This window comes from Juglans microcarpa x Juglans regia, chromosome 7D (assembly GCF_004785595.1).
Source record: "Juglans microcarpa x Juglans regia isolate MS1-56 chromosome 7D, Jm3101_v1.0, whole genome shotgun sequence".
In the NCBI taxonomy this organism is placed as follows: domain Eukaryota; kingdom Viridiplantae; phylum Streptophyta; class Magnoliopsida; order Fagales; family Juglandaceae; genus Juglans; species Juglans microcarpa x Juglans regia.
In genome coordinates, this window is record NC_054606.1 from 2,287,445 (window position 1) to 2,307,049 (window position 19,605).

The 19,605-nt window shown below is 37.9% G+C and overlaps 2 protein-coding genes across 4 annotated transcripts; both read right to left on the bottom strand.

Moving 5' to 3' along the window:
• Positions 1 to 122: 122 nt before the first annotated feature.
• On the bottom strand, positions 123 to 14,653 carry LOC121238510 (protein ARABIDILLO 1-like). 2 transcript variants are annotated; one of them, XM_041135411.1, is made up of 12 exons: positions 12,522 to 14,653; positions 12,142 to 12,300; positions 11,984 to 12,064; positions 11,725 to 11,856; positions 10,658 to 10,785; positions 9,303 to 9,390; positions 4,444 to 4,538; positions 2,713 to 2,776; positions 2,429 to 2,604; positions 1,526 to 1,747; positions 796 to 880; positions 123 to 674 (listed from the first exon to the last, which is right to left on the bottom strand). In XM_041135411.1, exons 1-12 carry the CDS (start codon positions 13,863 to 13,865, stop codon positions 498 to 500), a joined length of 2,751 nt encoding a protein of 916 aa, XP_040991345.1. In that variant the 5' UTR covers positions 13,866 to 14,653; the 3' UTR covers positions 123 to 497. The 2 variants fall into 2 exon arrangements, with proteins under 2 accessions (XP_040991345.1, XP_040991344.1); XM_041135410.1 differs by having other exon boundaries at positions 123 to 694.
• A 2,296-nt stretch (positions 14,654 to 16,949) lies between these two features.
• LOC121238512 lies at positions 16,950 to 19,605 on the bottom strand. Of its 2 annotated transcripts, XM_041135416.1 has the most exons (2): positions 19,399 to 19,600; positions 16,950 to 19,317 (listed from the first exon to the last, which is right to left on the bottom strand). In XM_041135416.1, the coding sequence occupies exons 1-2, from the start codon at positions 19,481 to 19,483 to the stop codon at positions 17,231 to 17,233; spliced, it is 2,172 nt and encodes a 723-aa protein (XP_040991350.1). In that variant the 5' UTR covers positions 19,484 to 19,600; the 3' UTR covers positions 16,950 to 17,230. The 2 variants fall into 2 exon arrangements, with proteins under 2 accessions (XP_040991350.1, XP_040991349.1); XM_041135415.1 differs by having other exon boundaries at positions 16,950 to 19,605.

The window sequence follows — 19,605 nt, forward strand, 5'->3', positions numbered from 1 at the left end:
TGATAGCCGATCCCAATTTGGTTTGAGTGGAGTAAAACAAATAGCATTGATGAAATTAATTTTTCAACAAACTGATAACATAAGTTGAGTTGAATTGAGCTGAGTCAAGTCGAGCCAAAGCCTTTACAAGTCCAAAAACAGCATTTATGTAATATGACTATATTGTTGTCACAACGAATACAGACACCGGAAAGAAAATGACAAGGTAATGGTTCTTAGATCAATCCCCCACCTAAAGTACCTTTAACATGTAAAGATTTGTTACAAAAAAGGGGAAAAATCATTGAAACCAGCTTTTAAATTCCTAGGACTGGGGGAGAAGGGGAAAAGGAAAGAAAAAAAAATACACAGTTCTACGCGACAATTGGTTGTTTAGAGGGAGCTTAAAGACAGCAGAATGTGCTCTAATGTTGCATTATACTGTTGTCTATGAATGGAACCTTCCATAACTCGGTATGAAATTGGCAGCAGACAGATTATGACAGCTGAAAAAGCCTTTAGAGTGATGGTTCCATGTGGTGGTGTTCAAGGTTGCGAAGTACAATTCTGGCAAATATTTTGGCTTCAAGTGGGGCAGTTGCTGCTGCAGCCGCAGCACGAAGAACTCGTGCTGCTCCTGCATTCTGCATGAGGCTTGCATGGTGCACGGCATGACGGCCACCAGGGATGGTAAACTGCAATTAAAATATGAGAACTGTTAAAATATTAGAAAACAAGGTGTTCTGTTTTCATATTTAATAACATACTCTATTGTTTTGAAACTACACACACACAGTCTCAGCATGTGCAAGTTACCTGGAGAAGAGCAAATGCAGCACATGCCTTGAGTATAGCTGATGAATTTCGTAGCATTGCAACAAATCGCCCAATTTCAGCTCCACTGAGGAAAATGAGAACAAGATCCAAAAATCAGAAAAAGAAAGCAAGCATTGTAATATTGAACGATTGGAACAACCATATGCCATCTTCCACCAGCTCCCCAAACCAAAAGATCAACTCATACAGAAGGGGGCACGCGCGCGCGCGCGCGCACACACACACACACATATATATATATAGAGAGAGAGAGAGAGAGAGATAGAGACAGAGAGGCAGAGATTCAGCACAGCAGCAGACATGCTAAGACAAGTAATTTTAGTTTATAAAATGAACGACCTTCCATCTGGAGATTACGTAAAAGATCAAGAAAAGGGTCCATATTTCAGCCTCAACCAATCGAAATTTCAAAAACCATTTAAAAAGAAAGGACCTACGAGCTAAAGAAATTTAAAAGCCAATCTCTAAAAACAAGGAAGTGTTCTCAGTTGTCTGACTCGTATAAACAATCACAAGCTAATTTCCTAATTTGTACCGATAAATGACTACTACAGAATTTAGAAGAACGCTGAATGAAAAATATTCTATACATAAAAGAAGATATATAACAAGCATGAATATCATGGATGAATTAGATATTCAAGAAGAGGTCAAAAGTGAAGTATCAGAGTGGCCAAATAGAACATGCTTCGATAGAGAGAAGGTAAACCTGCATCTCAGATGCCCTGCTTCTTGAATACGAGCTCCTTCTGTTACTTGAGACAGTGCAGCAGGGGCTGATGATGCGGCAGCAGCAGCAAATGCTTGTGGATCAGAAAAGGTGAGGACAAAGGCTTCAATGTGTTTCAAAGCCATCCTTCTAGCCCCATCTAGATTCACGCTCTTTGAACTGCTTTCTGAGGAAGTCCCTAATAGCGCGAATTCATCCATTCTGCAAAAAGTATCAAGAGAAGTTGAATATATATACATGCAAGTTAATTCTTCCAAAACAAGTTCTGGTGACTCTCATGAAGATCAAACCACAAACCATTAATGAAAGTACCTCACGCTTGACCAGATTGATCCTCATTTTTGGGGGTATTAGGACAGGTTTCAAGATACAGTTTTACGCTTTACCGGATAGATCATAATACAGAGCGAATATTTTATAAAAAATTAAAATTAAAATGCCCAGAAAGAAGAGGACACCACTAAATATAGAAAAAAATCAGATGTGAACCCGACGAAGAGAAAGAATGAGTATTATGAGCACATGTTGTCTCTAAGGGCTCATTTGTTTTCAGATATGAGATGAGATGAGATGAGTTGAGATTAAAATTAAAAAGTTGAATAAAATATTGTTAGAATATATTTTTTAATATTATTTTTGTTTTGGGATTTGAAAAAGTTGAATTGTTTATTTTATTTTATGTGGGGATTTGAGAAAATTGTAATGATGAGATGAGATGAGATGGGATGAGATGAGATGTTTTCTGAAAACAAACGAGGCCTAAGTCATGGCGAAATAGGCATGTTCAGTGTATATCTACCGGTGTACTTGGGCTATGTCTCTTATATCAATAAAACTTTACTTTTACCTATAAAAAAAAAAGTCGTGGCAAAAAATAAATACCTCCCATCAAACATGTATGCCAATGCCAATGCAGCCATGAAGCGTGCCATTTTTGATACTGATGAAGAACAGAGATGAACTAAGGCCGGAACTCCCCCTTCCTCCACTATACGGAGAGCATTACCAGGATTAAAAGCAAGGTTCCAAAGAGCTCCTGCAGCTGTTTCATGGACATCCTGAAAGGAAAATATCAATTAAGCCAAATTTATGCCATACTTATTCTTAAGTAGAGGTTGAAAATCAAACTTTTGACGGCACATTGATTATTATGAGAAAATGCTTGCCTCAGCTTCAGAGCGTGCCAATGCAATTAGAGGGGCCACACCTCCTTCACGTCCAATGGCAATACTAACAGACCAAGAAGATATATGACATAAGTATAAAAAATAATATAGAATGAAGAATAGATATGCATCCTCACCTAAAAGGAATTCTAGACAGATAAAGAGTACCAAAATATAACCAACAACGCAACATTGATGAGAAGCACATAGCCAGAAGTTTTTAAAAGCAGAATCATCTTATTCACATATGAGAGAACATTAAGTGAAATCATTTTGGATATCCGAGCACAGTTAATTGCACCCAGCCCTATGTTGAAATAAAAATACTTCAGAAGGAGAGCATTGCAGTAAAATTGCAAAAAATAATGATTGTTTTTCATGGCAATCCATTTGTGCTTTAAGGTTGAGAACAAGCCCCAAACAGACCAAAAAACAATCTCTTATGAAAAATCTGCTGATGAGATTGGGACAAATCAGTAAAAAGAAGATAATCATTTGCACCTTTCTCAACATAAGCTCATCACTAGCAATACTCAATGCAACGTAATATTTTCTTTCAACAAGTATTACCAGCTTAGAATTGGATTTCAAATCCACAAAAAGAAAGTTTCATGAGCTGTGGCTTGACCGTGCTTTCCATATACAAGCAATGATATGTACAACCAAGGAAATTGATGCAATAAATCAGGATCAAATTTTGAAGGTTTCTTTTTTTTTTTAATTGGTACTAGGTGTCCAAGAATGAAGTCCCGACTAATCCCGGGGATGCACAGGCCCTCGGCAAGGAGTTTCCCGCAAGTGCACCTCATGTAATTCAAGGGGAAGTTCCCCTAATCCGATGGCCCCTAGAAATTGTTTGCACCCAAGAGGATTCGAATCTTAGACCTGGAGTTTGAAGCTTTCTGAATTGTAAAACCATAGCATTTCGTGCATTTTTAGTTTTTAATCAAGTCACATCTATGTACGGCTGTTAAAGACATTACACATGAAGCAGATCAAGCAGAATTGAAGCTGCTAAATATGATTCCAAGAAAGACCAGATCTAATAATTTCATGACCTTAATTTGATTTTTATAGAGTTTTTTTCCTAACCCAAGGACGTGCTACTGAGTTTTTCAAATATATAAGATTATAGTCAACTATTTTCCATGTTATCATATATTATGAACAATATCCTAGATGGATTGACATAATGTATTCAAACATCCTGTCAAAACTCTACCATCTTTAATCCGATAAAAACAGAGTCTGATTGATTTGTATTTAAACCACTGACAGCTGTAGCTTGCATAAATTTTTCTAACGGATGTAACGAGCTATCAAGAAAATCATAACAGTCAACGTTCATATAAGAAAAGCACATTGCTCCTCTTCAGGCCAAAAAGATTTGAGACACTGGACAGTATCAGATTTTTTTAATTTGTTTTGGGCATATACAGTTGCGCGATGTAAATTAATTCCACAGCAAGGCTACTGCAAACAAGAATTTTATATTGGTTAAACTCTTTCCTTCTTTGCAGTATTGCGACTCTAAATGTCCATGCTCCCTGATGAGATTATAGATAGTTGTGCAATATATGCCGTGTCAATTTGCATGAGCATAATTCTCAGGTGCAACAAATAGGCATATAATGTAATTGCTAGATGCATTCAAAGATCGGCAACGAATCATATATGCATGACCCAAATGATACGACAACTATAGGAAAAATTCCTAAACTCAACACATACCTATTGGCTTCTGACACTGACAATCCCCATAGAGCACCAGCAGCCCTCTCTTGAAGACCAGGGGAGGCATTGGAACACGATTGTGCAAGAGCAACCTAAATTGCCAAGAACAAAGCTTCAAGATGCAGTGAAACTTTATACCAGATTTTTTTTTTTTTTATATAAGTAAACAAATTTTATTGATCAATGAATAGGCAAAGCCATGTACAGAATTCTAATAGAAAAACAAAGGCATGCCCTAAGCTAAGTAGGCACATGAGAGACAAGAAAATCATGTAGGTCCATGTCATTGAAGTCAACAGCAATGGCCCGAGTACATAATGTTCTAAAGAATAAATCTTTAAGCTCCTCTAGCGATCTCTCTTTGTCTTCAAACGTCCGGTCATTACACTCCTGCCACAAACACCACATAATGCATATAGGGATCATCTTCCAGACAACTTTAATCTGTTGCATGCCTCTTAGATTTGTCCAGCTGGCCAGCACTGCCACCATTGTCTCCGGCATAACCCACCACTGTCTAATCTACTAAACACCTCATTCCATAGTACCCTAGCTGTCTCACAATGTAGTAGGAGATGGTTTACAGACTCTCCCCCTTCTCTACACATGCAACACCAATCCACAATGATTACCCTTCGTTTCCTCAAGTTGTCGGTTGTGAGAATCTTCCCCAACGAGGGTGTCCACACAAAAAAAGCAGCTTTGGAGGGCGCCTTATGTCTCCAAAGCCTTCTCCAGGGAAATTGAGTTTTGGGTTCTAGTGTGAGAGCCTTATAAATAGAGCGAACCGAGAATACCCCTCTACCATCGGGTGCCCACCACAATACATCTTCCTGCTGATTGCTCGGTTTTTTGGAGTACAAAAGGCTGTAAAAATCTACAAAGCTGCTCATTTCTCGGTCTTGTGCCGCCCTACTAAAAATGATGTTCCAACGAATCTGCCCCCCCAGATATCTCCATGACTTCCGCCACTAATACATCTTTAGCACTAACAATATTGAACAATGAAGGAAATATCTCTTGTAGAGTTCTATTACCGCACCAAATATCTCTCAAGAATTTAATCCTGGAGCCCTCACCCAAATGAAGTCTAGTGTGTCGAGTCAAGACCTCCTATCCTCTTTGAATGTGTTTCCACAAACCCACTCTATATGTCCCTCTTACTTCTTTAGTGCACCTCTTACTTCTTTATCTCCCCCCCCCCCCCCCCCCCCCCCCCAAACATAAACCTCCGTATTTGCTCTAAATCACTAACTTCCACAGGGCTTCTGGTTCCTTATGATATCTCCACAGCCATTTGCCAATTAACGCCCGGTTAAAGATCTTCATACTTCTAAAGCCCAACCCACCATTAGAAATGGGGCGGCATACCATCTCCTACTTGACTAGGTGAAACTTAAACTCCTCTCCCACTCCACTCCACAAGAAATCACGTTGGAGTTTCTCGATTTGAACCGCCACACTTGCAGGTATAGGGAACAAGGATAAAAAACAAGTTGGTAGGTTAGATAAAGTACTTTTAATCAAAGTAATCCTACCACCTTTTGATAAATACATCATTTTCCATCCCGCCAGTGTCCGCTCTACTTTCTCAATCACTATGTCCCATAAAGAGGAAGCTCTCGAAGGAGCCCCCAACGGAAGGCCCAAGTAAGCCGTAGGAAGTGAGGCTATCTTACACCCCAACATGTTGGCCAGCTGTCGTAAATTGAGAACACCACCAATTGGCACCATCTCTGATTTGTCGAAGTTCACTTTCAACCTGGATGCTACTTCAAAACAAAGGAGCAGGGCCTTCAGTACTCGAATCTGATTTTGATCAGCCTCACAAAAGATAAGTGTATCATCTGCAAATAACAAATGAGATATGTTAATGATTCCCCTCTCAGGGATCCGATCAAAAAGCGCCTCCATCACAATAACAAACAGCAATGGCGACAACGAATCTCCTTGTCTTAGGCCTCGGGTGCTATGAAAAAAACCAGCTGGACAACCATTTATCAACACTGAGAATTTCACCGTTGATATGCACCAACGGATCAACGACCGCCACCTCTCCCCAAACCACACCTCCCAAGAAGGTAAAGAAGGAAATCTCAGTTAACGTAATCATACGCCTTCTCCATGACTAGCTTGCATATGATCCTTGCTGTGCCAACCTTCAATCTACTATCCAAACATTCATTGGCAATAAGAACCGCATCAAGAATCTGTCTCCCTTTTACAAAAGCATTTTGAGATTTTGTAACGATCTTCCCCAAAACCTCACTTAGACAGTTCACCAGCACTTTGGATATTATCTTGTATACTCCATTCACTAAGCTTATGGGCCGAAACTCCTTAACATAACCCCCACCTTTTTTGGTATTAATGCAAGAAAAGTGGCGTTAAGGCCTTTCTCAAATTTTCCAACCAAGAATAGCTCCTAAAACACCCTCATAAGATCTTATTTTAACACTTCCCAATAAGTTTAAAAGAAGCCCATAGAGAAACCATCAAGCTCCAATGCCTTGTCTTTAACCATTTTCCTCACTACATCGTACACCTCCACCTGCTCAAAGGTCCTCTCCATCCGAGATACATCATTCGGCCCAATGGAGTCAAAAGCAAGACCATCAAGGGTAGGTCGCCATCCCACCTGCTCGGTTAATAACTACTCAAAGAATTCAACTACATGATTGTAGCTAACCTGCTCATCCTTACACTCAACACCATCAATTTTCAGCATCTCAATGTTGTTGTTTCTCATATAGGAGTTAGCAATTCTATGGAAGAACTTGGTACTTCAATCTCCTTCCCTCAACCACAAGGCTCTCGATTTTTTACGTCTCTTCTAATAATATAATCCTTTTAAGGTCCGCAACCAACATTTTCATTTGTGCTAGTTCTTCCTGTGTAAGAGGCCGAGTCTCTTGTAGTCTCTCGAACTCCTGGATCTCCATCACCTTGATTTTCTTGCGCTCTCCAATATCTCCAAAAGACTGCATATTCCAAAGCTTCAGATATTTTTTTAGTGCTTTCAATTTCCCGCTAGGATGAAGCTCGGGATACCTTGAAACTGGTACGAGGACCACCATTGTCTCACCCTATCTACAAAACCTTCTGATTTCAGCCACATGTTTTCAAATTTGAAATACTATCGCCTTCTTCGGAGACCACCACAATCAAGCACGATAGGCCAATGATCCGAACAAAGACAAGACATTCGCTTTTGCCATACATCTGGAAAGTGACTTTCCCATTCTGGTGATATTAAGAAACGATCCAATCGAGACCAAGTCTGATTATTAGACCACATGGTTGAACCCCCTGCTAGAGGCAAATCCACCAAGTTCAAATCAGATGCACTCCGAGAACTCTATTATTGCTAGTCGCACTCTTCTATTCCCCGAACACTCGCTTGGAAATCTTGTAACATTAAAATCTCCCCCAATACACCAAGAGAGATCCCACAAGCTATATACTCCAGTTAATTCTTCCCACAATAATCTTCTGTTGTTGTCTAAGTTTGGACCATAGACCCCAATACCAGATAATGGCAGGCAGTTACTTTTCCATTTTTATGATTTAAATTCAAGAAATATATCATAAACCTTATAGCAAAGTTGTTAGATGCTCAACAAAGAACTCAATCCAATTGTTCCAAACCATTACATAAAAGAAATATTCAACATGAAATCAACATTTGTCCCATAAATTGAAGGGAGCAAAAATTATCAGGTAGCTATCAAGAAAGCATATTAATTAAAAATGTGACAAGTTTATGTGTGCTTCAAAGTGTGCATGCAGTTATAATTTTTTCTGTGCATGTGAACATGTGTGAAACTGTATAGATTAAATTGGTAATAAAATTAAAAAATATAATGAAGTTCAAGTTTTCAATTAGCGTAATTGACAAACATTTGCAAATAAAAAATATACTACAACAAAGGACTATCAAAGTATACAAACAAAAAATGTTGGCCATAAATTCTCTATATCATATGAGTTTTCCATTTCCATTCATAAATTTAATTAATTTTGTAAGCAACCAACCAAAAAGTGTGCCATGCATAGATAATGATGCCTTTGCAAACACATGGTCCATTAGCGGATCAAACAGATTCTTAGAAAACTACTTCAGCAATCTGGTTCAACCAGTGAATACTTTTCCTTGAAATGAACCCAATTTCACATTTCCTGACTTCACCAGACCAAATTCCTTGAAATTCACAGAAGTGTAGTTGTAAATAATTCAAGTACTTAATGAAACGCAAATCAATTATCCTTTACAAAATTCAGGAGAGAGAATGGTGTTTAAAAAGACTGATCAAAACACTGAATGAAAATAAAAAGTAGGCACAATCCGAAAAAGTAAGCACATGATTGTTCATGTTTAGAGTTTAAGGTTGTGCCTCCTCTCCAAAAGCAATATTATATTACTTGATTATATCTTTATTTTCCTGCCACTTCTTAAATAGGATAAACAGTATATTCCCATGCAAAAGCAACTTTTCTATCAAAGTTTAAATGTCTACACCCAAAAATTCCATGCTTCTTACAAGTCAACTTCAGAAAACAGGAGCCTGCAGCACATAGGCCTTTATTATGCTTTATTCTCATAGAAATACAACTTCCAGTTAAAAGGAACCAATTTAAATATCAGGTGAAGGGCATCACTTTTTCCCCCTTTAATGAAAGCACTAGTTAATTATGAAGCACAATCTAAATAGGCATCAAACAATTCTCCTCTTCTTCACCATATTGCATAAAGTACTACTTCCTAGTGAAGCACTTTTTATTATCGGAAGTGATGCAAGAGACTGGTAGGATACGGCAACTAAAATGGTTTGGGCTCGAAAAGGTAAATATCATACCAAGGCCTCAACTCCACCAGCTGCTGCAATCACTTCTCGATTTCTGTCATCAAATGATAAATTCCACAATGCACCAGCAGCTTCTTGCCTATTTGATCAGTAGGAATGGTGATCAGATAAAACAGTTATGGAAGCAATGCATAATATATAATTCGATGTAATGATGTAAAAAGGTCTGAGTCATATAAAACCAATGATGGAATTTTTATCTTGCTTGTAGAGGCAAAAGTTGATATTCACGAGATTTTAAACAACACTGGTAATAAGTACAGAAGTTCCAATTAGAGTGACTAAGGAAAAATAATGGATTTCCCCCATAAATGCCTCAATCAGATACATAACAAAATATCTTTTTCCTTACCATAAATGTAAATGATCAACCCCCCACCCCCCGCCCCCCCAAAAAAAAATAAATAAATAAATAAAAGCTGAAAGAAGGGAACAAGAAAGGGAAAGTCAATGAGAACAAAAAACTTGAATGCTAATTTTTTTAAAAGGGACAAAATATCCGTGGCCCAAGACAAACCATACTCATCCGTGCATAATCTAAAGAAACTGATGTGTAGACAATAATTGTGAGTCAAAAGAGACATACTGAATAGGGCATTAGTAGGATCCAAAATTATTTAGCATCTTTTGAGAGGGTGAAAGAGGTAAAATCAACTAAAATCAACTAAAATCCGTATTAAGGAAGCTAGACTGGATATTATCATTGAAGTTTGAAAACAACAAATAACAGTAGATTTGATGCTCCATTTTGCATTAGAAATCATATTCTTAAAAGAAATAAAGAATAGAGCACTGAAAAGGCAGCTTCAAAGGTTAATAACAAAGATATAAATATGTTTCTCCTATGTTAACAAAAAATTGGTGGGAACAAAGTCTGCCCGTTCTATTTAGCTTTTAGCCTTAATTTTCTTTTAAGCATAGAGAGACAAGTATAAACTACCAGGAGCCTGCTTAGTATCAAATTGTTGGGTGGTCAAGTAATTAGGCCAAACATAATTAATTGAGAAACCTTCCATAAGTGAAAATAAAGACCGAAGCAATAATACAATCAAACATAAAGAAGAAATTCTAAGAAAGTAAGAAACATGGCCACCAAATGAACATATCTAAACAGTCACGAGTAGCAATTTGGACAGTTCTTTGTTTCCCTTTTTCCTTTGCAGATGACCCACCAGAGGAAGGGGCTTTTTACGTTTTTGACAAACATGGACTTATCAAAAAGACTAAAAACAGTTGGAAAAATGATTAAATATATGACAATAATACCAAATTTAGAAGCCATGCATCAATGAAATTATAGAGGAGTTTAAATGAGAAATACAAATTCAGAAGAAATTATAAGCTACCTGACACCTTCATGAGCAGAACGTGTGAGTTGAACAAGTGCTTCAAGAGCACCTGCCTCCTGCCCAATGGCAGCATTGTTACTGTTGCTATCTCCATGTGCAGCCAAATTAGCCAAGGCACGAGCAGCCTATCATATACCAGGAGTTTACTTAACTAATTCAAAACAAAACCGCATGCAGACACAAACAGCAGCAGTGGCATGAGAAAGAGAGAGAGTAATGGGACCTTGCTGTAGGGCATTCATTTTGCCAGAAATTATTACAGAACCTTTTGAAACATGGAATCAGATATCAATCCCCACAATTACCACAAGCATCAATTTTAAGATATTGTCTTCAACATTTTAGCCAAGGAAATCATATATCAATGGCCAAGTCCTAATAGAAAGCATATACGGATAAGGCAGTCATACCAATAAAAAATGGATAGATAATTATCCCTAAGGCTGAAAAGATAGATTTTAGAAAAGAAGCGGACAAAGTGAGACAATAGCATAACCTATCACAGGAAAAAAGGTCAATAGAGAACCTCCCCTTCCAAAAAAAAAAAAAAAGCATTCATCTGTAACACTGCCCACCATAAATGCATACTGAACATTAACATTTTGATATAGAAGTGCACACAAACCTTAGACCAAAGACCAGTTTTAACTACCAAGACGTACCAAGACATAACATGTGGTACTTTCACAGCATGCAGGGAGACAATCGCCTCTTAAGAAACTTGAGTATAAAAAGTAGGGTAAAATCAGACAACCCCACTCACCCAACCGAAAAAGCTACCCTAATTATTCTAAGACTAATTTTTTTATATGCATTAAACTAAAAAAAAAATTAGCCCATAGAACCTAATAATATTAAAAATTGAACTATATTATTAAACTAAAAAATATATATCCAGAAGCTACCAAATATCATGTAATGATATGGGATAATAAGCCCATAGAACCTTGAAAGCACACCACCTTGAATCTTGAACTTTGATTCACAAGTTATATTCACTAGAAATGGTAATGGAAACGTCAATATCCTCATTTGAGATGCCCAATCCTCATAATGAAAGGTACCTGCTCTTGTACACCCTCAAATTTGCAATTACGAGCAAGCATCACCAAAGCATGTACACCACCTGCCACTGCAACCTCCGTGCTACACTTGTCATCAGCTGCCAAATTTGCTAATGCACCAGCTGCACGTTCCTGAAAACACAAAAATGTGAACCAAGCCTCTCCTTAGTAACTTCCAATTGTATGCAAGTGACAGTAAAGAATAACATAAAAGGCTTGCACCAAAGTGGAAAGAATGCATGTCATGACAGGAACATACCAGGACTCCGTCACCACCTGTGGACCATTTGAATATAAGATCAACTAAAGCCTTTACTCCTCCAGCCTCAGCAATGGCACCCTAATAGAGAACTCTTATGTACTCAGAACTAGTAAAGTATATGCCAAACGGACAGAATAAACTCCAAAACATCAAACCTTGTGCTCTTCTCCAACTGAAAGATTCCATAGTCCTCCAGCAGCTTCTTCGGCAACCAGCCTATTCATGGACCTTGCCAAACCAGCAAGAATATTGATTCCTCCTTCTTCAGCAACAGATTTTGCAACATTGGTATTTACAGACAAGTTTGCTATAGCCTTCATGTTAAAAATATCAAAGAAGAAGGAAAAAAATTAACCCAATTCCACATCTAAATATGTGAGCTCAAACCATACTAAAATAATGAAAATAGTCTCAGAATGATTAAATATGCATTTTGTCAAGTGCATCTCATTAAAATCTTACCAATCAGCATAGATCAGAACTGAATCGAACTCATTGAAAAGCAGATGGCTCATAATTGCATAAAGAAATCTACCTTTGCAGCCTCTGACTGGAGCCCTTCCCGCCAAGATTTAGCTAGGTCCAGAAGGAGTCGTATGCCACCTTCTCGCATAACTGCTTCAGCTCGTCCACGATCTATGTTAGCATTTTCATCATCAATAACCACAAACGTTGCAAGTCCTGTGGCTGCCCTTTCTTGAACATCCTCTTGTGAGCTCTGCATTAAACTGAGAAGCAGCGCGGCACCCTGCTTGAGCCAAAACTCATCCAAACCTTGTTGATTGCTTTCGGCAATGCGCAAAAGTGTATGGGATAGGATCCACTCAACCCAAATCATGATTTCATCCAAGTTTTTGTCCTTATTCTTTAAATTCCTCCAATCCAAAAACACATTTCTCCCTTTGTTTGTAGTATCGACAAATAGCAAACCTATTCCTTTGAAAATATCATTAAAAAGGACAAGTAGCAATTTACCTTTATTTTTATTGATGTGAAAACTAGTATGTTCTTCAAGAACAGGACAATTCAAGGCACACAAAACCTTCAAGCTCTGTGACGAGGATAACAATCTTGAAACAGCATTTGGTCCAATATCAGTTCTTGAAACATCTAACCCAGCCAAGTTAGGCAGCTTATGCCAAAGATCAGAAACCACACCCCACTTCATATTTGACGTCCCAGAAACTGAGAGAAAACGAACTGATACTACATTTCCCAAAGCCATCTCATCTACATTGAGACAGTCTATAAACCCAATATCAGTCAAATTTGGACAATTCTTGGCTAAGGCAGTAATTGCATCACCATGAACATCCCGAATTCCTGAGAGGCGAAGCTTTTTCAATTTAGGACAACAAAACGCTATTGCTTTTATAGCATCACTACTGATCCTCTCGCAGAAATCTGGCCCAAGTTGGAGGCTTTCAAGTGCCTCGTGTCGAGCCACAATCACAGAGAGAGTCGCATCTGTTATTTTCCTGCAATAGTCACCACTTATTTCACGCAAATTCCTAGCTTGAAGATGAATTACTGCATCAGCAGATTCTGCACCACGAAACCTAAGTTTCTGAAGATTCACACATCTGGGAGCAAGTGAAGATGCCATGGAAGCATCGCATTTGTGTGCACGAAGATCCAGAGAGTTCCACAAACAAGGGGAAATTCCTAGAACCCTCCATGTCCGACAGGTTGATGATAAGCTTGCCCGGTCACGATAATTCAGACACGAAAACAGCTGAAGCACTGTGTCATCAGGCAGGCCTGTCCAATCCACATAGTCGTATTGCTTCAAACCCAAAATCTCATCTTCCGTTTCAGCATAAATTGGTGAAACAACCTTCCCCTTCCTTGCCACCTTCCGCCGCACCCTACGACTCATATCCCAATCAATTTACACCGACCTAGGTACCAATACTGCTCAACCTCAAATAAAAAAATCTTGCTATCGGCGAACAGGCCACGAAACATATACCATTAACCTCAGTTACCCAAGTCCTAAAATCACATAAGGAAAATACAAACAAATCCAGAAAGCAAGACCCTTTCACCTCAAAGACCAACAACTCCAAAAAATAATGAAATTTTAAACATATCTCGTATAATTAATGATTCACAATATACTAAAATGCAACGCCACCCTTATCCAATACGCCTGAAAATCTGGAATCTTAAATTCGTCACAGGAGGCAAAATCAATGATTATTTTCCTACCTGAGAGCTTAGGCTACGCGGGTCTGTGGGTAAAGCCTTAAAATGTTCGAGCTTGTGGAAGAAATTATCTGCCCCTTAAAGAATTACATTGAAGAAGCTCCAATGGAGCTTCAATGGATGATAGAGGGATCGAGAGAGAGAGGGAGAGAGGAGACAAAGCCGGGGGAAGGGTCGGAGAGAATTCAGGTGGGTATTAAGAGAGACGTAGAACAAAGCCAAACCCTCAAAGCCTGTGTCTACCCCTCTCCCCTATGTTTCTTTTCTTTCTTTGTTGTTGTTGCTGTTGTCGTCGTTGTGCACCAAGAAAGAGAGAGAGGATTGTATCGGTGGGGACAGGGCAAGAATACAAGTGAGAAAGATAATTACAGCATTGAGGTGAGAAGGGTCGGAGAAGAATGGTCTGAAACTACAGCTCATCAAGGACTATCAATCTATTCTGCACCTCCATTGTACAACATTGACGGTTTTTGAAGTTTGCATATATAGTCTTTCTGTAAATTTTTGTTTATCCGAACTCCATTTTTTTACCCTCTCTCTCCTTTTCGGTTTTATCTCACAATGTGACGTTTAGGCAATGAGTTGAGTTAAAATTATATGAGTTGAGGTAAAAATTATATGTTAAATAAAATATTATGTTTTAATATTATTATTTTTTAAAAATTTAAAAAATTAAATTATTTATTATATTTTATATGAGAGTTTAAAAAAATTATAATAATGGGATGAAATATTTTTTATATCTAAACAGAATCTAAGGTGTCGTTTAGATTTAAAAATGAGTTGAAATAGATTGTGAATAGTAGTGAGATAGATTGTGAATACAAACCGAACAGGATATAGAAATAGAGAACATTAAAATAAAAGAAATATGGGATTACTTACTCCAAAAGAAAGTGCTAGCGAGCCGCCCAGCGATTAGTGCTCGATGTACCACTAGTCTATTTCTTTTTTCTTTCATTTTTTTTCAAAAATTTTTTAATATCCTTAATCATTAAGGGAAAAAATACACAATTTTATTAATAGTGAATTCTTTAACTATTAAGTAAACAAAATTAAAAAATTAAAATAAATGATCGATAACTTTGAGGGACTCCATTAACATTTATATTAAAAAGACTAAAATCAAATTGGTGATTATTATTACTATTATTTAATTTATTGCCATTGCACTTGACTCCTTGAGTCGAGCTTTAAGTTCAAATTATAGCCGAGTTGATTAAGAAAACTAATTTGCAAAAGATATATAGTATGATTCAAAAAATAAAATTTTGATTTATAATTTTTCTATTTATTTATCTTGTGTTCGGTTGAAATAGTTTGTATAATTAAGTCATTATGGAAGACATATTTTTGACATACCAGATTAAAATAACAAATATTTTTTTTAAATCAATTCCTACAGTGCCGATGATATAAAAAAATAAAAGATGAATCCAAATCATATTGCAAATAAAATTAAGAGAAATAATATTTATAGTCAGAGTGTGCACTTACTCTTTTTAAAAATTGTGAGTAAATATAAAATTTAAATAAAAAAAATTAATTTTTTAATAATAAATTCTACTCTTTTAAAAAAAAAAAAAAAAGTGCGAAGCTAACGTTGCTCTAATTCTATGTTTTAGTGTGTATTTGCAGGGCATTTGCCATGCATAGTGTATTTTAGAATGATGGACCTAAAAAAAAAGCCTTTACACAACACAGGGCCCGTGGAAATCCACCGGGCCAAGAAGGCCCACAACAAACCAATAGTTGGTATCTGGCCCAAATAATTGCCCAACCTGATATCCAGCCTAAAGTAGCCAGCTCAGGCCTGATTCAGAGAATAATGGTATTTGGGATGAAACCCAACCTCGCAGTTACACATACCTAGAAAATAAGTACATGCACTTTTTGCAATATACTCTTTGGTATATGAAACAGAACAACATAATACAAAGGCATAAATTAGCTGCAAATATGATCAAATAAAAAAAAAAATCATGTCCGATGGATTCGCATGCGTTAGAACATTTGCTAACCAGCTAGTTCATTCAAATATCAATTGAAAATCTTCAGGTTTTAACCTTCAAAGGGCAATCCTGATGGCTTATGATAGATCATGGGGACGAGTTTAACCCATTTTTCCACCAAATGTAGAGATCCCGCAACTAAACCTGATGAGAATCCTTATACATATGTGAAACCTTTCAAAAGTCATTTTCAACAAAACCAATGACTACGAGGCTCAGTTCATGAAAATTATCTAGCACAACATGTACCTTTATCAAGGATCTCACTAAGACCTTATACGGTACTTATACTTTCTACTTTGCATAGACAATAAAAAACTAACCATTCGAGCAGTCCGCCGCTTAGGATTACAATATTTACTATTGGGGAAGCAAAAATAGTCACTAAAGATGAAAGCAGATAATCAACAGAATAACATCATGCTTTTATTGCATGTTATGAGAGGATTAAGTACAAACAATTCATTTTAAAGACGGTACAGTACAAATAGATTATGCTACATGTATTGATTTCCGAGTTTATGTAGGCACCCCATTTTTCATGAACATGATTATCGCAATATATATATATATATATATATATATATCATGTTTTAGCCACTGATCAATGATATATTTGTATTTACACCTATGTATTCATCTATGCATAGGTACAAAAAACATGCAATGGAAGTTACAGCAAAAATGAACGAGAAAACATTCAATGGAAATTACCGCGAAAGTGAACAACAAAATCCTGGTACTGAATGCAAAACTAATGACGTTTTCCAATTTACTATACTCACACAGCATGATCAGAAGGCATACAAATACACATTTCTATAACTCTTCACCCATAAACTTTCTAGATATAAAGTTATGGAAACTCTATCGCAAATAAATTGCAAATATGTGAATAACCAAGTGCAATAGAAATAAAAAGCACAGATTGATGAGAGACCAAGATAAAGAGGATTATAAGAAGAATCATGAACTTCATATCCCTCATTTTTTATAAATTTATATTGCAGCATATGCTTATGTATCACCTAAAACGGTTTCTGCCCATCTGTAGCCCTCTTGATCTTTCAATTGATGCCATTTTTTGAAGCATGATCTGCTCTCTAAACTTAGCGATAAACTCATCAGCCCTCTTATCAACCTCATCAGAGGATGGTACAGAATCGTTGACAGAAGCAGACACATCATATTCATCTGAGCTTACTTCAAGGTTTTCACGCTCACTCTGCAAGTCTTCTTCAGACCCTGAAGCTAAATTCTCATAGAATTCTTCCTTTTCCTTCTTGCGGAACTCTGAGAATGTTGCCTTTGGCTTTGGCATAGGGCACAAGTTATCAATACGTTGCTCACTGGAGCCAATCATCCAATCATCAAGTCCAACTTTGGTTTTATCTTTTCTCATACATGCCTCATCCAAATTTTGATGCTTCTTTTCAGCTTTGTCATTATTTTGGTTTTGACATCTCTCTTCCTTTTTTATTGCACCTGCAGTCAGTGCACTAGCTCTAATTGTTCTCACTGATTTTCCCCTTAAAAAAGCTTTCGTGGGGCTTGCTGGATTCATGTTTGATTTCAACAAATTCGTCCTGCAGTCCTCACTATCTGATGGATCCTCTCTCCTACTCCTACTCTTTTCCTTTAACTCATCTTCCGAATTTCTAAAAGCATCCCTTCCTGATACAGAACCACTACTACAATGCCGAGAATGAAGTGCATTCGACGAAGCATTCCTCACTGATTTTCCCCTTAAAAAAGCTTTCGTGGGGCTTGCTGGATTCATGTTTGATTTCAACAAATCCGTCCTGCAGTCCTCACTATCTGATGGATCCTCTCTTCTACTCCTACTCTTTTCCTTTAACTCATCTTCTGAGTTTCTAAAATCATCCCTTCCTGATACAGAATCACTACTACAATGCCGAGAGTGAAGTGCATTCGACGAAGCATTCCTCACTGATTTTCCCCTTAAAAAAGCTTTCGTGGGGCTTGCTGGATTCATGTTCGATTTCAACAAATCCATCCTGCAGTCCTCACTATCTGATGGATCCTCTCTTCTACTCCTACTCTTTTCCTTTAACTCATCTTCTGAGTTTCTAAAAGCATCCCTTCCAGATACAGAACCACTACTACAATGTCGAGAATGAAGTGCATCCGACGAAGCCTTTCCATTTCTTGGTGTTGGTGGTGATGGTGAAGCCTCACGAAAAGCCCCAAGAAAACTCTTACTTTTTCCCAAATCTTCCGTCCTCGAGTTTGGTAACTCTGAGGAAATAGAGCTTGAGGAAGAAACTGAACTACTTTGGGATGAGAAAGATCCTGTGGACCTGACAGACCGTGATTTAAGCGACTCAAATTGAGTTTCATCAACCGAGAGAGGCCTGAAATGCGTAGGGAGGTTCACATCCCCCGCTTCATTTCTCGTTTCCGTTCTTATAGATCTCGAACGCCATGGAATTGGCGAAGCCGCAGCAGCAGCTTCATTAAACCTCTGCTCCAAACTCATAGGGCCTAAATCCCCAAAATTCCCACTTCTGCTTCTATCAGACCTAGATGTAACATTTGAACCTGACCCAGATTCACTTCCACTAATAAACTCGGGACAGTCTAGCTTTCTCACCTTCGATTTTAAGCTCCTAACGGGCAACCCCAACGGCTTATGATCAATCAGGGATGCGGTTCTGCCCCATTTCTCTACACTATAATTCGGTCGAGCCACTACCACCGTAGGTTCACCTTGAAAGTACTGAGAATTCCAAGCTTGAACCACATTGTTCCGATCGCGTCCATATCGGCTTTTACACTTTTCCCCAACACCACTGCTACGATCGCAACTATTAATATGCTCACTCTCAATGTACTGAGAATTCCAACTATTAATGAGACTGTTTTCATCAGGCCCACATGGATTTTCAAAACCATCTTCGAAAATAGAAGAAACATGAAACATCCTAGACACAGAAGACTGGGAAATATCGAAATTTGAGTGAGTTTCGTCGATGCCCAGTTCGACATTTCTTCGACCAAACAAACCATATGACACAGCAATGCCGATGAAGAGAAGGTGAAGAAGCTCCCAGAACTTGGTGAGAAATTTTTGGTTGATAAATTCAGGAGCTTGTGAAGGGAAAAGTGGGAGAAGAATGAGGAAGAGCGCAAAGAAGAGAGATTTGCAGAGGAAGTTTGTGAAGGATTTACCTTGGGTTCTGCGGGATGGTTGGATTGGTGAGTTCAGCTCTGAAAATGGGAAGTGGTTCTTGGTGCAAGGGCTCCAATCCGCCATGGGTGAACAGGTGTGGTTCCTGTGAGCTTCGGGTTTGGTGAAATGGAGATGGTGAAGAAAGGAAGACTTTGGGGCCAAGGAAAAAGTATACGGAGAGAGGCAAACGAGAGGACAAAGGTGTA

Bases quoted from the DNA above. Each gene is read 5' to 3' on its own strand.
- LOC121238512 (XM_041135415.1), bottom strand. From the start codon at position 19,483: ATGGCGGATTGGAGCCCTTGCACCAAGAACCACTTCCCATTTTCAGAG.
- LOC121238510 (XM_041135410.1), bottom strand. From the start codon at position 13,865: ATGAGTCGTAGGGTGCGGCGGAAGGTGGCAAGGAAGGGGAAGGTTGTT. The intron at 10,786-11,724 runs GTACCTTTCATT...GGTATATGATAG, and splicing joins TTGAGGGTGTACAAGAGCAG to GCTGCTCGTGCCTTGGCTAA. The intron at 2,605-2,712 runs GCAAGCATTTTC...TTTTCCTTTCAG, and splicing joins TGGCACGCTCTGAAGCTGAG to GATGTCCATGAAACAGCTGC.